This window comes from Oryx dammah, unplaced genomic scaffold (assembly GCF_014754425.2).
Source record: "Oryx dammah isolate SB20612 unplaced genomic scaffold, SCBI_Odam_1.1 HiC_scaffold_14, whole genome shotgun sequence".
Taxonomy (NCBI): domain Eukaryota; kingdom Metazoa; phylum Chordata; class Mammalia; order Artiodactyla; family Bovidae; genus Oryx; species Oryx dammah.
The window spans coordinates 22,328,350-22,349,049 of record NW_024070198.1 but is presented as its reverse complement, the minus strand read 5'-3'; the positions used below and the strand labels follow the sequence as shown (position 1 = coordinate 22,349,049).

The 20,700-nt window shown below is 44.1% G+C and overlaps 1 protein-coding gene across 2 annotated transcripts in view; it reads right to left on the bottom strand.

Annotated features, from left to right (window-relative positions):
* The window catches only part of SUFU (SUFU negative regulator of hedgehog signaling), a 110,828-nt gene that overhangs the window by 74,737 nt on the left and 15,391 nt on the right, over positions 1-20,700 (bottom strand). For both annotated transcript variants that reach the window (XM_040254306.1, XM_040254305.1), the window contains exon 3: positions 839-975. In XM_040254306.1, coding sequence (XP_040110240.1) covers positions 839-975 — 137 coding nt within the window. The remainder of the gene's footprint in view (positions 1-838; positions 976-20,700) is intronic.

Genomic DNA, 20,700 nt, shown 5'->3' with positions numbered 1-20,700 from the left:
CTGAGCTGGCTTTCACTTCAAGGCTACTTACCAAACCAAAGAAGCAAAATGTGAAGTCATATGGGAAAGGTTTCTGAGCAATTAATTAACCACTCAGAAACACTCAGATGATATGAAACCATCCATAAAAAATACTGACTTCCACTCCAACATATCATCCCACTGGAGGACTATTGGCAAGCTAAGTCAAGAGCATGTGACCAAGGCTCCCAGCACAAAGCCCCCTCTTCAGGTTCCATATTAACAGTCTCCAGAGGGGCACCGGGGGCATTGGACCATCTCCTAGAGGGCACTTGAATCATCTGAATCAAACAATATATCTGACTGTCAAGGTCCTGCCTGATTCCAGCTTCTCATTCATATTGTGAGGGAGCAAGCTCACGGCAATTCATTCTCTCTCTCTGCCCTATGCTCTACTGCTAACCCTTAGCCAAGATTAACATGTGTGTGTGTGGCCCCAGAAATGGAGATGGCTAGGCCTCCAGCATCAGAGGGGAAGGACTGTGCTAATTGTGGGAAAGGGGGCAAACAGGAAAAGCACTGGTCAGCTCCATGCAGGGCTGGCCTTTGGCTCCCTGGGAATGAGAAGCAAGGCTAGCTGACTGCGACCAAGGTCCTGGGTGTTAGCGACTCCCACTGCTGGAGGCCATATGACATATCCTTCCTTCCCATGGCCCAGACAGCTTTCCACCTGGGAAACACCAGGAAACAAACCACCTTCATGGAAGAACTCCCAGGAAAGCTCCCTCCACAGACATCAAAATATACCTGTAGGTCCCATCCCTAGCAGGCTCATGGTGAAAGGACACCCACACCAGCCAGCTTCTGGGGCTCTTACCTGACTGGAACACATATCTGGCCAAGCCCTGCATTAGCTCTGCTGGCCACGTTGGGGGCGCAGACTCCCCTGTTTCTCTCTTCAGACGAAATGTCAACTCAAAGCCAAAACCACTAGGTCCATCTGTTCCTGTGAATCTGGAAGGAATAAAAAGCAAATGTTTTCAGTTTAACTACCTTAGGGAAAACACTGTTTTGTTGCCTAATTAAAGTTCTCCTTTCTTGGTGGCCTCAGCATCCAAACCCCCTAGTTGGAAAGAATCTCAGGGAATAAGCCTTGAGGTGAGGGAGGACCCTGAAAGGGGGTTAGGAACCAGAGCGCTAGCCTTGCCCTCCAGCTACCATACATGTGTACGACCTCAGCCTGGCCAGTCGAATTCGCCTGCTGGTACTTTGAATTACAAGTTCCAGATTTGGCTCTGGAATATTCCTTTCTCTATGACTGAGGCTCCAATACTGAAAATTGTCCTTATTCACATTCTTTATTCCTGCAAGCTATTAATAAGCACCTACTTAGTTTGCTAAGAATATACGTCCTACTGTGTACCCTAGGAGGATGAGACCCTTCTCCACTCCCACCTCCACCTTGCCCCATGATGGGACAATCCTTGGGTTGAGCTGTCTGGCCTCCAAACTCAGCATTTGAGGACAGGTCTCAAAGCAGACTCCAAATACTAAGAGGGCCTGTGATCTTTCTGAACCCTGGCACCCCGTGTGCACTCTCCAATCACTGGCACCTGGAGGGAGCAGAGTTTGCCCTCCCGTCCTGGCCCCAAGTGGCCCAGAGTGATGACAGTCACACACATCAGAGGAAGATGAGGCAGGTGAGCAGTGCCTGCTTGGAAACGCTCAGGAGCCCAAATATCCAGAGGAGTCCATGCAATGGGCTTCTGCCAGAGAGGGAAATGATGTAGATTAGAGAGGAAGGCTGGTTGGTGGTGACACCTCCTGGGGTGAAGGAAACATCCAGGTAAGGGCGGCTGAGAGGTATAGGAGGCCTGCCAGCCAGGAAAGGGTTAAAAGTTAAAATATGTTCGTGATATAATTTTCAGTAATTATATCTTGTACAAACATGAGCCACAATGATTATACACATGTAAACTCCTGAGCATACAAATTCAAGCTATAAAATAAGATGACAGCCAACACCTTCTTGGAGCCAAGCCTCTAGAACAGGCGGTCAGAGAGGAGAATGCTGAAGGTCAGAACGAGGTGGTCGGTGCCCAGCCTTGGGATTCCACATGACGTCATTCCTCCATCATCATCATCATCGTCATCATTGCCTCCAAGGGGCTAGGCCAGGAGACTGGACATACAGAGGTTCCAACGACTCAGAAGCTCTGACACCAAGGCCAGCCCTGCTTGTGTACATGGGTGGGTCCAGCCCACCTGCACCTGCTGCAGTGAGATCACCTCTGATAAGTTAAGTTCTCTAAAGTTTCTCTAAATTTTAGAGTCTAAAGGACTGAAAAGGAAGCCTTATAACACCATAGAATACTTAGACATCATTTTCTTTTTTTAAAAATTAATTTATTTAATTGGAGGCTAATTACTTCACAATATTGTAGTAGTTTTTGCCATACATTGACATGAATCAGCCATGGGTGTACATGTGTTCCCCATCCTGAACCCCCTCTCCTACCTCCCTCCCCATCCCATCCCTCAGGGTCATCCCAGTGCACCAGCCCCAAGCACCCTGTCTCATGCATTGAACCTGGACTGGCAATCTTTTTCACGTATGATAATATACATGTTTCAGTGCTATTCTCTCAAATCATCCCACCCTCGCCTTCTCCCACAGAGTCCAAAAGACTGTTCTATACATCTGTGTCTCTTTTGTGGTCTCGGATATAGGGTCATCATTACCATTTTTCTAAATTCGATAAATATGAGTTAATATACTGTATTGGTGTTTTTCTTTCTGACTTACTTCACTCTGTATAATAGGCTCCAGTTTCATCCACCTCATTAGAACTGATTCAAATGCATTCTTTTTAATGGCTGAGTAATATTCCATTGTGTATATGTACCACAGCTTTCTTATCCATTCATCTGCCAATGGACATCTAGGTTGCTTCCATGTCCTAGCTATTGTAAACAGTGCCACAATGAACACTGGGGTACAAATGTCTCTTTCAATTCTAGTTTCCTTGGTGTGTATGCCCAGCAGTGGGATTGCTGGGTCATATGACAGTTCTATTTCCAGTTTTTTTAAGGAATCTCCACACTGTTCTCCATAGTGGTTGTAATAGTTTGCATTCCCACCAACAGTGTGAGAGGGTTCCCTTTTCTCCACACCCTCTCCAGCATTTATTGTTTGTAGACTTTTTGATAGAAGCCATTCTGACTGGTATGAGATGGCACCTCATTGTGGTTTTGATTTGCATTTCTCTGATAATGAGTGATGTTGAGCATCTTTTCATGTGTTTGTTAGCCATCTGTATGTCTTCTTTGGAGAAATGTCTGTTTAGTTCTTTGGCCCATTTTTTGATTGGGTTGTTTATTTTTTCTGGAATTGAGCTGCATGAGCCACTTGTATATTTTTGAGATTAATTCTCTGTCAGTTGCTTCGTTTGCTATTATTTTCTTCCGTTCTGAAGGCTGTCTTTTCACCTTGTTTATAGTTTCCTTCATTGTGCAAAGCTTTTAAGTTTAATTAGGTCCCATTTGTTTATTTTTGCTTTTATTTCCATTATTCTGGGAGGTGGGAGGATTCTGCCGTGATTTACGTCAGAAAGTGTTTTGCCTATGTTTTCCTCCAGGAGTTTTATAGTTTCTGATCTTACATTTAGATCTTTAATTAGCTATCATTTTCTTTGAGTATCAATGGGGAGGCAGATTCCACTTGGGGATATACATCTAGAATTTTGGAGACCAGGCTAGAAGATGCTTGGCAGGATGCAGTGTAAGCTATTTTCTTTCCTTGCTGAATTGTCTTGGCTGGGAGCAATTCTATGTGGAAAGGCTGAGGGAAGAGTTAAGCAAGCTGAGGCTGTAGGCTTGCGAGGGGGTGTGAAAACTCGGGGTAAAGCAAGACTGACTTGGAGTCAAAACCCTGCAAAGGGAGATGGGTCACTAGGGCAAAGGGAAGATTTTAAGCAGCCACCAATTAGAGGCTGCTTTGTAAAATGTATTAGACCATTACTCCCGGGCTTTCATCCTGGGCCAAGAAAAATACATGATTTCTAACCGCAAAAACTTGAGAAAGAGACTAAGAGAAACACGCTCCTCAGACTGTGCAAAGGGGAGAACCCTCCGATGCAGAGAGAGGAGCCACATGCACCCAAGCAGTACCGCCTCTCTAAGGAGGGACATGCACACGCACACTCACACGCACACATGGGTGTGTATGCGCATAAATGCACGTGGACACCATCTGCCTCCACAGGCTGCTTTCTGGGCCAGCTCTGTGGTGGGCAGGCCGGCCCTCACTTGACTGGCTGGGAGGGACAGTCCGGGCCAGATGGTCTCCACCTGCATTTGATTACCACCCACCAGGCTAGCTGGATGCAACCTCTAAACTCTGAAACATGAGTTTGGAATGGCCTAGCCTCAGGATAAACACACAACCTGGGGCCTGTCAGAAGGCCTCTTCTTCAAAGCAGGTTGCCCGGGCAATAGCCGAATGACAAGGTCATCCAGTCTCTGGCGTCCCCTGGAGGGGCCTGGCTTGGTCTGCATCTCCTCAGTGAGGGCTTCTCCAGCCAGAGCAGACTGACCTGACCAGAGGAAGGAGCCCCTCCTGGAGAGTGGCTGTCTCGCGCATCCTCTTGAGAAAGGAACGCAGGAGAGGAGACTAGCACACGCTGGAGAAGGTGGGATCTGGGTCAGAGCAAAGAATCTCACTAACACAGATGGCTGCTAAACCACTGGCTGGTGGTAAAGGCACCCAGTGGAATGTCTTCCTACAGAGATTCTTAAAGGAAAACATTACAGATCCTCCCCTCCCCAGTCTGGTAGGGAGGGGTGAAGGATTCTAACTGTCTTATTGTAGAAGGCTGGATGAGATGGCCTCCCAAAATTGCTTCCAGCTCAAGAACATCTGATCCTGCCTACTAAGGCACCCTAGGGAGAGGCTGGCTTTGTCTCAGCAGTTTGGGGAGCCCAGGCAATGACTGTGCTAGCCTCAAGAGTCACCTCAAAGCTGCCAACAGGAAAAACATGGGCCTCAAATCCCAACCACTGGAACCTGCCCAAAGGTCTCCCCCAAAGCACCTGATTAAGAAGGTGCCAATCAGCCTCAGAGAGACCAAAATGACTGCAAACTCCAGGCAGAAGACAAACAGGAACTTGGGAGAGACTTCCAAGAATAAATATAAGACATGGACAGGCAGAAGAAGCTGACCTAAAAGTTGGCATCTTGTGTTCAACACCATTAGTTACTAGGAAAATTCAAATCAAAACTACAATGAGATACCATTTCACACTCTCTAGGATGGCCAAAATAAAAGATGGACAGTAACAAGTGTTGACGAGGATGTGGAGAAATTGGAACACTCATAAAACAGCACAGTTGCTTTGGAAAAAACAGTGTTCAAAAATTTCTTCAAAAATTTAAACATACCATATGATAATATTGTTCCTCTCCAAGGTATATACCCAAGAGAACTGAAAACAGTTTTTACACAAAAACTTGTACGCTAATGTTCATAGTGAAGTAAAGTGAAAGTCGCTCAGTCGTGTTCAACTCTTTGTGACCCCATGGACTATACAGTCCACGGAATTCTCCAGGCCAGAATTCTGGAGTGTGTAGCCTTTCCCTTCTCCAGGGGATCTTCCCAACCCAGGGATTGAACCCAGGTTTCCCATATCGCAGGCAGATTCTTTACCAGCTGAGCCACCAGGGAAGGCCAATGTTCACAGTAGCATTAGTCGTAAAAAACAAAAAGTGGAAGCAATCCAAATGTCATCAACATATAAATGGATAAACAAAACATAGAATATCCATACAATGCAATATTATTTGGCAATAAAAAGGTATGCTGTACTGATTATCTGCTACAACATGAGTGAACCCTGGAAACATTATGCCAAGTGAATGAAGCCAGATACAAAAGACCACATATCATATGATTCCATTCATATGAAATGTCCAGAATAGACAAATTCACAGAGACAGAACGATTAGTGGTTGCCAGGGGCTGGGGAAGGAGAGAATGGGGAATGACTGCTAATGGGTATAGAGTTTCTTTCTGGAATGCTGGGACTGTTCTGGAATTAAATAATGGTGACGATTGCACAACCTTGTGAATATACTAAAAAGCACTGAATTATATACTAAAAGGATGAATCTCATGCTATGTGGATTACATCTTTAAAAAAAGAAAGCTGGCATCTCAGATACACCTCTATGCTAGGGGAGGCAGAGCCAACCTTGCCAAATAAGCCAGGCCTTTACCTGGCTCAATCTACAAATAACCACTACAATTAACTGAATACCTATTAAGTTGGAGGCCTTGCACTAAGCACTTTCCTGATGCTGTATTATTTAATTCCCCAACAACCCTATGACTCAGCCATTGTTATCCTCATTTAACTAATATATGAGAAAAAGACACGAGAGAATTTAAGTAATATTCTATAAGTCACACAGTAAGCAAGTGATGGACTTCAGACTTGAGGTCTGACTCCAAAGCCCATTTTTTTACTGCAGTGTGACTTCAGGCAAGATACTTAATCTCTCCATGCCTCAGCTTCCTCATCTCTGAAATGAGGATAATAATGGTAACTATTTCAGAGTTGTTAGGAGGATAAAATATTTCAAAACTGCCTGAAACACTGTAAGCATTGTATCACTTACACTAAGTGAAAGAAGGAAGTTACAAAAGACTGTATGTTGTATGAATTCACTTATATGATACAATAAATAATTTATAATATATATTTATATTATGCAAAATATCAAGAATAGGCAAATCTACAGGAACAGAAAACAAATCAGTGATTGCCTCAGGCTGGGAGACTAAAGACACAGGCAGAGTCACTGCTAATGGGTGTGGGCTTTCTTTAGAGGTGATAAAAAAAAATTATAAAATTAGTTTATGGTGATGGTTATGTAACTCTTGAATATATTCAAAACCACTAAACTGTATACTTTAAGTGAGTGAACTGTATGGTAAGCGAATTTTATCACAATAAAGCTGTTTTCAAAAACTGAGGTGGGGGCGGAAACCCCAAAGACCTAATGGTAAAAAAAATTCACAAACTGAGCTATAGATATTTTCCTCTTAAGCAAACAACAAGATGGTCCATCTCACTCATGGTAAGAGAAATGCAACTCAAATACAAATTAAGAAAACAATGATATCATTATCACTGAGACTGGCAAAAATTTTAAAGTATGACATTATATTCCATTGATGAGCCTGTGAGGAAAGAGGTATTTTCATATATTGCTGGTGGGGATACAAATTAGCACAAGTTTTTTGGGGGGAAGTGAGTAACACCTAACAAAATCACCTATTGTTTACTTTTTTTTTTTTTTTCGGATGCACCACAGCAGTTTGCCCAATCTCAGTTCCCTGACCAGGGATTGAACCGGAGCAATGGCAATGAATGCCCAGAATCCTAACCACTAGATCACCAGGGAACTCCCACATATTGTTTACTTTTTGACTCAGCAATCAAACTCTAAGAGTTTATGATCGCAAAATACTAAATGCCCGTTCATAGGAGAGTGGTCCAAAGAGTACAACGCAGCTGTAAGAAGGAATGAGGAAGAGCTCTAAAAACTGAGTGGATATTGTTAAGTAAAAACAGCAAAAGAGGACATGCCACCTTTTGAGAAGGAGAAAAGGGAGTATAGGAAAATGTACCTGCATTTGCTCATTTCTGCAAAAAGCAACACAGGAAGGACAAATCAGAAACTAATAAGATTGGTTACCTACAAGCAGTAGGTGGAAATCAAGTGGAAAAGGACTGTGGGGTGGGGGAAGTATGAGTGTGACATTTCTCTGAATATACATTTCTGTATGGTTATCATTTCTGGATCAATGATAATGCTTTCACATACTCAAAATAAACAAGGATGGAGGAAAATGTTAAATGTAATACAAATATAAATTAATGAGCTTAACTGGATTTGAAATAATATTACCACACTGAAGAGGGGGGAAAAAGTCACCCAAGTACCTTATGTACACAGTTTGTTGATCATATGTCCTCAGACTAAAGACAGAAAGAACAGTAAACAAATACTGAACTCTGGTTAGCATGCAGTGTTATGGGTTGGTAATTCTGAAACTACTTTCTGTGTAAATGTACTGTGGATAATGAGAGCCAGGTTACTCTCACTGTAAGAAATGATAAAAAACTGGTAAACATATATCAAAGTTAAAAATATGTAAAAAATGAAGGACAGAATGAGCCTCATAGGTATGATTTTGGAATTGGAGGTATTGGTATAGTATTTAATAACGGAATAAAAGATGTGGGTGTGGGTGTGATACAGATGTATTTCCTAGCTCTCTCCACTGAGTAACACCTCAAAAGCAATGATAACACACAGCACTTAGATCTTGGTTTCTAAATACCATCTGCCATTAAAAAAGACCAGATCTCACTGGAGAAATGGCTGATTCCAGAGAAATGGCTGATTTCCAGGAAGCACAAAATGACCCTGGAACTTTTTTTATATCAGAAGGTAAGGCAGTACTTAAAGAATGATGGGAACATTTAAGTCAACAGTAAAGAGAACCCAAACTTAAGGGCTCCCACTGGCCAAATTGAGGACAATCTGAGCATCAAAACAAATGGTATTAGCAAATTATACCCTCTGAATTAAGACTCTGTTGACTCCGTACTGACGATAATGGACCTAGTGACACTGGGTCTATAGACTGGGGACTTACCAGCCTCCATGACTACGTGAGTCAACGCCTTACTTTATATAGATATGTATGAGGGGCAGCAGCTTTTCACTCTTGTATTTGGAACAAGCCTTTTCTGTAAATATATTCAGTGGTATTTATAAGAGTAAAACATTTAGAAACAATCTAAATGTTCTACAAGTAGGGGTATTACCAGTTCTGGTGCACTGTGTGGTGGGACATTACACAGTCATTAAAAACGAGATTTCTTCAAAGCAGGAAGACTAATCTCTGAGTTTTGAGAGGCAAAGGGTTTTCTGCCTCTAACTGCTGAGTAAGTATGTGTTAGTCGCTCAGTCAACCCCTGGAATGTAGCCCACCAGACTCCTCTGTCCATGAGAGTCTCTAGGCAACAATACAGAAGTGGGTAGCCATTCCCTTCTCCAGGGGATCTTCCATCCAGGGATCGAATCTGGGTCTCCTACATTGTAGGCAGATTCTTTACCATCAGAGCCACCCAGGAAGCCCCAGCTGGTGAGTAGTAGATCCTAGATACTTCCCCAGTGGAGCCTCAGATGAGAATGCAGCCCAGCTGACACTGATAGCAGCTTTGTGAGGCCCTAAAGAGAATGACAGAATGATCTCTGTTCGTTTCCAAGGCAAACCATTCAATATCACGGTATAATGCAAGTCTATGCCCCAACCAGTAAAGCTGAAGAAGCTGAAGTTGAACGATCTATGAAGACCTACAAGACCTTTTAGAACTAACACCCAAAAAAGATGTCCTTTTCATTATAGGGGACTGGAATGCAAAAGTAGGAAGTCAAGAAACACCTGGAGTAACAGGCAAATTTGGCCTTGGAATGCAGAATGAAGCAGGGCAAAGACTAATAGAGTTTTGCCAAGAAAATGCACTGGTCATAGCAAACACCCTCTTCCAACAACACAAGAGAAGACTCTACACATGGACATCACCAGATGGTCAACACCTAAATCAGATTGATAATATTCTTTGCAGCCAAAGATGGAGAAGCTCTAATACAATCAACAAAAACAAGACCAGGAGCTGACTGTGGCTCAGATCATGAACTCTTTATTACCAAATTCAGACTTAAATTGAAGAAAGTAGGGAAAACCGCTAGACCATTCAGGTATGACCTAAATCAAATCCCTTATGATTATACAGTGGAAGTGAGAAATAGATTTAAGGGCCTAGATCTGATAGATAGAGTGCCTGATGAACTATGGATGGAGGTTCATGAAACTGTACAGGAGACAGGGATCAAGACCATCCCCATGGAAAAGAAATGCAAAAAAAAGCAAAATGGCTGTCTGAGGAGGACTTACAAATAGCTGTGAAAAGAAGAGAAGTAAAAGGAAAGGAGAAAAGGAAAGATATTCCCATTTGAATGCAGAGTTCCAAAGAATAGCAAGAAGAGATATGAAAGCTTTCTTCAGCGATCAATGCAAAGAAATAGAGGAAAACAACAGAATGGGAAAGACTAAAGATCTCTTCAAGAAAATTAGAGATACCACAGGAACATTTCATGCAAAGATGGGCTCAATAAAGGAAAGAAATGGTATGGACCTAACAGAAGCAGAAGATATTAAGAAGAGGTGGCAAGAATACACAGAAGAACTGTAACAAAAAAGATCTTCATGACCCGGATAATCACGATGGTATGACCACTCATCTAGAGCCAGACATCCTGGAATGTGAAGTCAAGTGGGCCTTAGAAAGCATCACTATGAACAAAGCTAGTGGAGGTGATGGAATTCCAGTTGAGCTATTTCAAATCCTGAAAGATGATGCTGTGAAAGTGCTGCACTCAATATGCCAGCAAATTTGGAAAACTCAGCAGTGGCCACAGGACTGGAAAAGGTCAGTTTTCATTCCAATCCCAAAGAAAGGCAATGCCGAAGAATGCTCAAACTACTGCACAATTGCACTCATCTCACATGCTAGTAAAGTAATGCTCAAAATTCTCCAAGCCAGGCTTCAGCAATATGTGAACCGTGAACTCCCTGATGTTCAAGCTGGTTTTAGAAAAGGCAGAGGAACCACAGATCAAATTGCCAACATTTGCTGGATCATAGAAAAAGCAAGAGAGTTCCAGAAAAACATCTATTTCTGCTTTCTTGACTATGCCAAAGCCTTTGACTGTGTCGATCACAATAAACTGTGGAAAATTCTGAGAGATGGGAATACCAGACCACCTGACCTCCCTCTTGAGAAATCTGTATGCAGGTCAGGAAGCAACAGTTAGAACTGGACATGGAACAACAGACTGGTTCCAAATGGGAAAAGGAGTACATCAAGGTTGTATATTGTCACCCTGCTTATTTAACTTGTATGCAGAGTACATCATGAGAAATGCTGTGCTGGAAGAAACACAAGCTGGAATCAAGATTGCCAGGAGAAATATCAATAACCTCAGATATGCAGATGACACCACCCTTATGGCAGAAAGTGAAGAGGAACTAAAAAGCCTCTTGATGAAAGTGAAAGAGGAGAGTGAAAAAGTTGGCTTAAAGCTCAACATTCAGAAAACTAAGATCACGGCATCCAGTCCCATCACTTCATGGGAAATAGATGGGGAAACAGTGGAAACAGTGTCAGACTATTTTTTTGGGCTCCAAAATCACTGCAGATGGTGACTGCAGCCATGAAATTAAAAGATGCTTACTCCTTGGAAGAAAAGTTATGACCAACCTAGATAGCATATTCAAAAGCAGAGCCATGACTTTGCTGACTAAGGTCCGTCTAGTCAAGGCTATGGCTTTTCCTGTGGTCATGTATGGATGTGAGAGTTGGACTGTGAAGAAAGCTGAGCACCGAAGAACTGATGCTTTTGAACCGTGGTGTTGGAGAAGACTCTTAAGAGTCCCTTGGACTGCAAGGAGATCCAACCAGTCCATTCTGAAGGAGATCAGCCCTGGGATTTCTTTGGAAGGAATGATGCTAAAGCTGAAACTCCAGTACTTTGGCTACCTCATGCAAAGAGTTGACTCTTTGGAAAAGACTCTGATGCTGGGAGGGATTGGGGGCAGGAGGAGAAGGGGACGACCGAGGATGAGATGGCTGGATGGCATCACAGACTCGATGGACGTGAGTCGGAGTGAACTCCAGGAGATGGTGATGGACAGGGAGGCCTGGCGTGCTGTGATTCATGGGGTCGCAAAGAGTCGGACACGGCTGAGCGACCGAACGGAACTGAAAGAGAGCACTCAGATAAGTCACACCTGGACTCCTGAACCAGCAGAGACGTGAGCCTATGTGTGCTGCTTTGGGCTACTCGATTTGTGGCCATTTGTTACGCAACACACCCACCTTGCTCTCTGCCCCTTAAGGCTGACCTCTGTGCGGCTCCTGAACCTTCTGGCATTCAATTAGGTTCAGCCAGTGGAAACCCCAACAGGAAATCAGAGGGAGGAGAGAGACCCTTCAGCTGAAGGTTACCGCTTAAGGTCACACTGAAGAACAACACTTTACACAACTCTTTTCCTCTGGGTCCTCAAATCTCACTCCCTCCTCTGGTCCCTTCAGCGCTAGAAGAGTAGCAGCTGAACCAATGACTAGCCTTGTGTGACTGCACTCTCTTCTTTACAAACAAACCCTTCCCCAGCCATCCTACTTTGAAGGTGCCAAATTCTCTCTTGTTGAGACCAGTATAGAGCACCTACCTCTCTTCCTTACTCCTGTGCAAGCCTCCACCACAGGACCCTCCTTGCTATTCGGTAGCTGCCTTCCTAGTTCTCCCATTAGGATTGGAGTTGCCCCCTTTTTGCACCACCAGTGACTGACAAAGAAGTGCTCAGTGAAGGCTGGCTGAACAATGGAACAGAGTGAGACTAAAATATTTACTAACGAGACTAAATTTGAGAAAAAAGGCAAAGTTTTACAGAATTTAGAACACTGGGCAAGGTATAAGGGGGCAAACGCCAGCCCAAAGTTATGAGCTGAAGGGCTTAGGCAGAGTGAATCTGCCAGCAGAGCAGGGAGGCTGGGAAGTGAGGATGGGAAACACAAGACAGTCTCAGTCTTGGGCTCCTTGAACCCTTTGGAGGTACCAAGGTGAACTCGGGGCAGAAACTGCAAAAAAAAAATTATCCCACTTTATGGTCCTAATAAGATGCTAGAGAAGGGTCCAGTGACGGAGACAAGACACAAAGCCCAGCTCCACCACTTTCCAGCTGATCCTTGGGCAAGTTAATTTCCATGTGCCCCAGAGTTTCCTCACCTGTTAAACTGGAATAAGAATATTTGCCTATTAGGGCAGCTGGGAGGCTTTTAGTGGGCGGCACAGAGCCCAGCAGTAGCCAGTGCCCATACAGAGAAGCCAGTAGCCAACCTCCCCTTACTTCGTGCTCAGCAGAAGCAGCCCCGGTCATCACTTTTCCCTGATAACTGCAGCAGACGCTTCCAGCTTCCCTGCCCTCTAGACTCAAGCTTAACTAGCCCCATTCTTCAAGAGGTGCTGCATCTTCCAACTTTGCCCAAGTTCCTGACCTTGGATTCCTCAAACCATGCCCAAGAGTCTTCCTAGCTGCTTCCTTGCTTTGAGTGACAGCCATTACAACAGAATTCAGTAAACAATTACAAACTAAATATTTGCAAAGATTGTTTTCATTTTGAACAGTTCACAAGTACTGATACATCATGACCTATTTTGAAATCCTGTTTGGTGACTACACAAAGACTAAATGAGGTAATAAAACTTTGTAAAATTCTTTTCCAATGTCTATATGGTAATATTCTGACAGAGCTATGTTTTCTTTAAAAAACACTTCCAGCTATATCATGTTAATTTTGCACAATCTTACAGAAAGTAAAAAAGAAAGAAAGAAAAAACTGTATCAGTCGAGAATCTGCACCTTATGCTGAGCTGGGATTCTAATGAGGCTATGGTGCAGGGCAGACACCTCTGAGCTTGAACTCTGAGTAGCAGATGCTCTTTCTGCTTCGTGCCATTCAACCAGACTCATGGAATGCATTTGCCTCATTCAAGTAGATGTTTCCTCGGATCCCTTGCTGGGAGTCAACTAGCATGTTCCCACAGCATTCCTCGGGTTTAAAAACAGTAGCTCTCAGGCTGATTCAGCTGAGAACCCAGCTAAACAATCTACCTGAATCCCAACACTCAGGGTGGTTTAATTCTATCCCGGGCTTTCAGTGACCAAATAGCCTTCCAGCCTGAGAACTGAATCTAAGAAAAGCACCAAGCCAAGAGCAGCAGACCCTTTCTCTGCAAGATGGCAAAAGCTGAGAGTTCATCCTCCCCTAGTGGAGATCAACTATACCTTCTCCCCTCTACTCCCAACCACCACCAAAGAACCCAAAGGTCAGTCCCCAGAGGGATTCCAAGCCCACTCGGTGTTCCATAGGAATTCTAGGCCAAAGAGGAGCTTGGTGCTTGAGTTACTTGGCATCACTAGGATAGCCCCCACTCTAGGCTTTGGGCTAAAGCAGGATCTATACTAAGACCTTTTTTTTAATTAAGAAAAAAAAAAAAAGGTTAGGCCAACAGCGGCAAGATCACAGTCAGATTTAGGAAGCAAGACTATGTCTGCAGACAGGTGTACAGCCTGGGGCTTCTTGCAAACCCAAAGAGCCAGGGCATTCTGCCCAAAGACTTTCTATTCACCCACTTGCCTCCAGGACTCTGGGAAGTCAGACACCCCAGATCAAGACACCTGAAAGAGGGTAATGGGAAGGAACAAATCTTTTCAGCATCTCCATTCCCCAAGAGCAAGGACAGTACTTATTGTGTGTTCTGTACGTGGGCACAAAGTGTCACAGCTGAGCAAACGCTAAACAGTAGTAACATTCCCATTACTGTCCAAAGAAATAAGCAGGCTGAGATATTCAGTGACAAACAAGATAAGACAGTATTAAAAAGCAATGAGCTTTCCTCTCAGTCACTACCAAAGTCAGACTCAAATATCTTAATGGCATTTCCTTGGAGCCACTGTACAGATGTTTCCTTTTTAGGGAAATAAAACCATCACTCAGCTCTGTTCTCTTGACTTCACACCAGTGCTGACTTCCTACATTACTGGAAAAGCTTCCTAAAACCTCTGCCCCATCACATCATCCCTTTGCTCCCCTCATCCAGATAATAGATAATCTGTTAAATGTCACATCTTTGTCTTGCCTTCAAACTCTCCAACCTCATCTGGCTCCACTGTGCTCTTCTTACCAAGCCCCAAGTATACTTGCCTTCTTTTTGTTCCTTGAACATGTCAAGGTCCTTACTACCACAGGGCCTCTGAAATAGCAATTTTCACTGCCTACAATCTTCACATAATTGAGTGACCAGAGCATTGTACAACTCCAGGGAGCACAAATTGCACAGAATAATATGAATGGTGCCCCTAGAGTTGCAGGGGGTGGTAACCTGGTTGCTGCTTTGTCACTGAGCTCTCAGTTCAAATGCTGTGTCTTTAAGGAAGCCATTACTGATTACCTGCTAAATGTAACCTCTCCACCTACCTCAACCCCAATTTCTACCTGGATATCTCCAGCACATCATCTCTGCTTTATTTTCAACACAGCACTTGCACAACCTAAAACTTTTTAACAGGTTTTTTTCCTATTAAAATGTAAAATCCATGAGAACAGCGACCCTACCTGTCTTGCTCCTATGATATCCCCAGCATTTAAAATGTAAAGTGTACTAAACACTTCAGGAAACCAATTATGGGGTTATTATGCACCAAGTACCATACCAGGTGCTAGAGGTTCTCCCTCACCCCGATAAAGCAAGGTTCCAGCATTTCTACTGAAATCACACACCTCCTCCCAAAGAAAGGCTCTTGACTCTTATGAAAATTCCCATGGAGCATCAACCCCATTATGACTACATAGGTCCAAACTGAAGAAATCTCCCTGCATGAGCTAAATGCTCAGACTTGGCGCTGGGCCAGAAGAATTCTTTGCCTCTGCTGTGAGAATCTTTCCCAATAGCCAAAGAAACCCCAAAGCAAGGTTTTTAAATTTTTCATTTACTCATTCACTCAACAAATATTTGTTGATGTACTGGGGAAACATCAATGCAGAAAGCAGATGTACATCCTTACCCTAGGGGAGCTTACATTCTAGTGGGAAGAAGGGCAGACAGACAACAAACAAGCCAATTAAATAAAATAAGGTAAATGGCAATAAGTGCTTTAAAAAAAATTAAGCAGGAAAGGGTGATAGTGTTTCATGGAGGGGGCTCAGGGTTTCCATCCTAAGTAAGGAGGTCAGGTAAGGCCTCACTAAATGGTGATATTTAAGGAAAGACCTAAGGAGATGAGGGAGTAGGGCATGAAGCTATCTGAGAATAGAGTTTCTAAACATGGGGAGAGCAGGTGCAAAGGCCCTGAGGCAGCAGAGTGCCTGGTTTTGCAAGAACAGAGTGAGGAAGGAGAAGAACAGCAGGGGATGAGGTGGATTAAAGAATCTTGGTGGCAATAGCCTTTGGCTGTTACTGAGATAGGAGGTCACTGGATGGCAGGGAGGGATATGGTATGAACATTGCCATCAACCACAGAGCTGGGATAGGACTAAGGGCTCTATAGTAGCAAAGCTCCTGTAAAGCTCCAACCTCAAAGGCTCCCTGCTTAGCCACTGCCTTCCTTCTGGGCCTTTTCTCTGTGCAAAACCCATAGCTATAGGAATGAAAAATTGCCAGACTGGCTCCAGGAGGGCAGCAATCCAGCATGTCTGCAGTCTGATATATTGAAAAAGCTAGGTCAGGAAGGAGAAGGGGTTAGGACAAGCCATGGTGTTGTCTGTCGGATTTCACTAAGTTTTTTCCTCAAACCAAACAAGCTTTTCAGAAGCATTTAGGAGTCAAATCCATCACAGTCAGAGAGTGCAGCCAGCCAGCTTGACCCCCTGGGACTGGGAGCCTGGGCCTGGCTCCATTCTCTGCTAGTTACCCTCCATTAGCACCCTCCACAGGCATGGCTCCTGAGCTCCTCACCTCATGCTGAAAGGCCTGAGATCAGAGTCAGGGAAACTGGTAGCAGAGGCAAGCCTCCAAGTACCTCCAGGCATCACACGGAGGTCAGCACTGGAATAACAAAAATAACTCCTTGATTGGCCTTACTGTAGCAAAGCTGGTTCTATTGACAGGGACTCAAGAAGTCTGAGTAACGTGGGAGGGAGTAGGAAGGTAAAGGATCTTTAGAGGCCACCAGTTTATACTAACCTGCTAGTTAAGGGCCTGGAGTCTAGTGAACCACATCTCTCTGAGTAACTGCTATGAATCCACATTCTCACTTACAGATGAGCAACTGGCCCAGCCAAGAACAAAGGCCTGGCCTCATTTCTGAGCTTCAGGACTCCTGCTCACAAACAGCCCCCCTCTAGGCCTCAAGGGACAGACTGCAGAAAAGGAGGCTGCTGCTGCTGCTTCTAAGTCGCTTCAGTCGTGTCTGACTCTATGTGACCCCACAGACGGCAGCCTACCAGGCTCCCCCATTCCTGGGATCCTCCAGGCAAGAATACTGGAGTGGGTTGCCATTTCCTTCTCCAATGCATAAAAGTGAAAAGTGAAAGTGAAGTCGCTTAGTAGTGTCTGACTCCTAGAGACCTCATGGACAGCAGCTGACCAGGCTCCTCTATCCATGAGATTTGCCAGGCAAGAGTACTAGAGTGGGGTACCATTGCCTTCTCCGAGAAAAGGAGGCAGGGAGGCTCTGTTTGATACCTAAGGTTCTGAGGCTGTAACAAGTCCACCTCCCCAAACTTTTCCTGCTCAAGTATGCTTCAGCCAAAAGACTGGAGGTTCCATGAAGATAAGACCAGAGCAGGAGTATCCTTTTCATTACTATATACCTCATGCCCACAACTATCCCAGCAATGACTGTCTCTGTAATGAGTGAATGGCTGACCCTCCAGGCAAACAAGAGTGGCCAGTGATTAATGCTGGATGAGAACTAAGTGTGCCCACCCATCACCTCGTAGACCCAGTGCCAGGAAAGGACAACAGACCATCCTTTCTCCTAGATCCACTGATCAGATCTCGCTGCAACACAAGAGTATTATTATATTATTGATTTGATTCCTATGTATGGCAGAAAGCCTCCAAAGTCCTCAACAGTAGCCCATTTATTTCAGGTAATTACCTGAAAAGGATCTTACCTATCTCTGAGAATCTGTCATCAGTACCTTGGGTACTGACACCCTAGGGTACTCTGTAAGGTCAGTCTCAGTATTCTGTATCCACACACCCAAGTAAGAGAGAGACAAGGAGGCTCGTGGTGCTTAGTTTCCAGGTGACAATGATCACAGAATCTAACTGCTGATCAACTTCCTAAGGGGCACACAACAAAAAGAGCAGCATACACTCTCACGACTACCACCACCATGCAGGGCGATCTGCATTAGAAAGGTCGCCAGCACAGTTGATACACACAGAGCTCAGCTCTACTCTTCACTTCTGTGAGAAGTCAAGCAGCAAAATGAACGGATTTAATGCAACCTGACAATGGATAGGAGCCATCATCCGAAGCAAAAGTGCTGTTTTTAGAAATTGGAAGTTTAAGCAGCCATGACCCAGCTGAATTTAGAAAACAATGTAAGCCAGGTACTAGGGAAGCCTTGGAAGATGTTAACCTCAAACTGAGAAACTCACACAAGACAGAATCCTTGCATTATCTGGGCACAGCATCATTCACAATGAACTGTTCACAGAAGCCATAATGAGGACAGACGTAGGATCACAAACAAAAAGTGATAGGATTATGAGCAGTTTCTTTTCTTCCTTCTTTAATTCCAACATTTTTTGGTAAAATGGTTCAATTGAAAAAAAAAGTGAATTTTTAACTAAAAAGTGACAACAATCATGAATGGAACAGGAAAGTTTTGGACTTTAAAAGAGTCTTCTTGATGCTGGTTCAACTAAGAGAGTTTGAGGTCTGGCTGGGGCCTCAAGGAACCTGGTATACTCATTTCTCATCTAAGGTGAGATTAAGTTTGCCAGGGTCTGCTGTGGACAAGTTTGTACTCCAGTCTTTGTAGTATCTGTACCAGAGAGCAAATCAATCTTGAACCTTGGGATTGAAGTTGCAGGCTATCAGCCTATCCAATACCAGCCACAGACTTTGTAAAAAGACACCAGGGAAAAGAAGGTGTCACTAGGGAAAAGAGGGTACAGAACACATGGGCTAGCCCCAGTTAAAAACCAGAGGGACGGAGGAGTCAGATGTGGCGTGCGTATGTGTTCAGTTGCTCAGTCATATGTCCAACTCTTTGTGACCCCATGGACTGTAGCCCACCAGGCTCCTCTGTCCATGGGATTCGCCAGGCAAGAATAGTGGAGTGGGCTGCCACTCCTCCAGTAGGAACCCTCCTCCAGGGGATCTTCCCGACCCAGGGATCAAACCCCCGTCTCCTGCGGTTCCTGCACTGGCGGGCGGGTTCTTCACCACTCACTAGCACCACCTGGGAAGCCCTCAGATGTGGAGCCAGCCCCTATTCAAGGGAATTAACTCACTTAATGGCTTGAGAAGTGACCAAAAGGAAAATATGCCAGAAAACACTGTCTGCACCCATGGTGTGAGAAAAAGGAGTTTGTGGTCAGGGGTAAATTGGGGAAGGAGAGAAGGTGAAGAACAAAATCAAATATATATGACCAGAGAAGAGATACAGGCTTTCCTAGTGGCTCAGATGGTAAAGAATCTGTCTGAAATGCAGAAGACCCCGGTTTGATCCCTGGGTGGGGAAGATCCCCTGGAGAAGGGAATGGCTACCCACTCAGTATTCTTGCCTGGAGAATTCCATGGACAGAGGAGCCTGGTGGGCTACAGTCCATGGGATCACAAAGCGTCAGGCACAACTTAGCGACTAACACATACATAGAGAGAGATACAGATGGCAGATAAGCATATAAAAAGATGCTCAACATCACGTGTCATCGGGGAATTACAAACTAAGATACCAATGAGATACCACTACCATCCCTGTTAGAATGGCTAAGATCCAAAAAACTGACAACACCAAATGCTGGAGAGGACACAGAATAAGACAAATTCTTATTCATTGCTGACAGGAATGCAAAATGGTACAGCCACTCTGGAAGACAGTTTGGTAGTTCCCTATAAATCTAAACATAGTCTTACCATGTGATCCAGCAATTTTACCCAAATGAGTTAAAAACTTATGTCCACAGAAAACTCACATATGAATGTTTATGGCAGCTTTATTAAAAATTGCAAAAAACTGGAAGCAATTAAGATGTCCTTCAATAAGTGAGTGGATAAACTATGGTATATGTACACAATAGAATATTGTTCAGTGATAAAAAGAAACAAGCTATCAAGCCACAAAAAGACATGAAGGACCCTTAAATGCATATTGCTTAGTGAAAGAAGTCAATCTGAAAAGGCTATATGCTGTATGAATCCAACTACATGACATTTCAGTTCAGTTCAGTTCAGTCGCTCAGTTGTGTCCGACTCTGCAACCCCATGAACCGCAGCACGCCAGGCCTCCCTGTCCATCACCAACTCCCGGAGTTTACACAAACTCATTTCCATTGAGTCGGTGATGCCATCCAACCATCTCATCCTCTGTTGTCCCCTTCTCCTCCTGCCCTCAATCTTTCCCAGCATCAGGGTCTTTTCAAATGAGTCAGCCCTTACCATCAGGTGGCCAAAGTATTGCAGTTTCAGCTTCAGCATCAGTCCTTCCAATGAACATCCAAGACTGATCTTCTTTAGGATGGACTGGTTGAATCTCCTTGCAGGCCAAGGGACTCTCAAGAGTCTTCTCCAACACCACAGTTCAAAAGCATCAATTCTTCGGCGCTCAGCTTTCTTCACAGTCCAACTCTCAAAGTCCATACATGACCACTGGAAAAACCATAGCCTTGACTAGATGGACCTTTTTTGGCAAAGTAATGTCTCTGCTTTTTAATATGCTGTCTAGGTTGGTCATAACTTTCCTTCCAAGGAAGAAGCATCTTTTAATTTCATGGCTGTAATCATCATCTGCAGTGATTCTGGAGCCCAGAAAAATAAAGTCAGCCACTGTTTCCCCATCTATTTGCCATGAAATGATGGG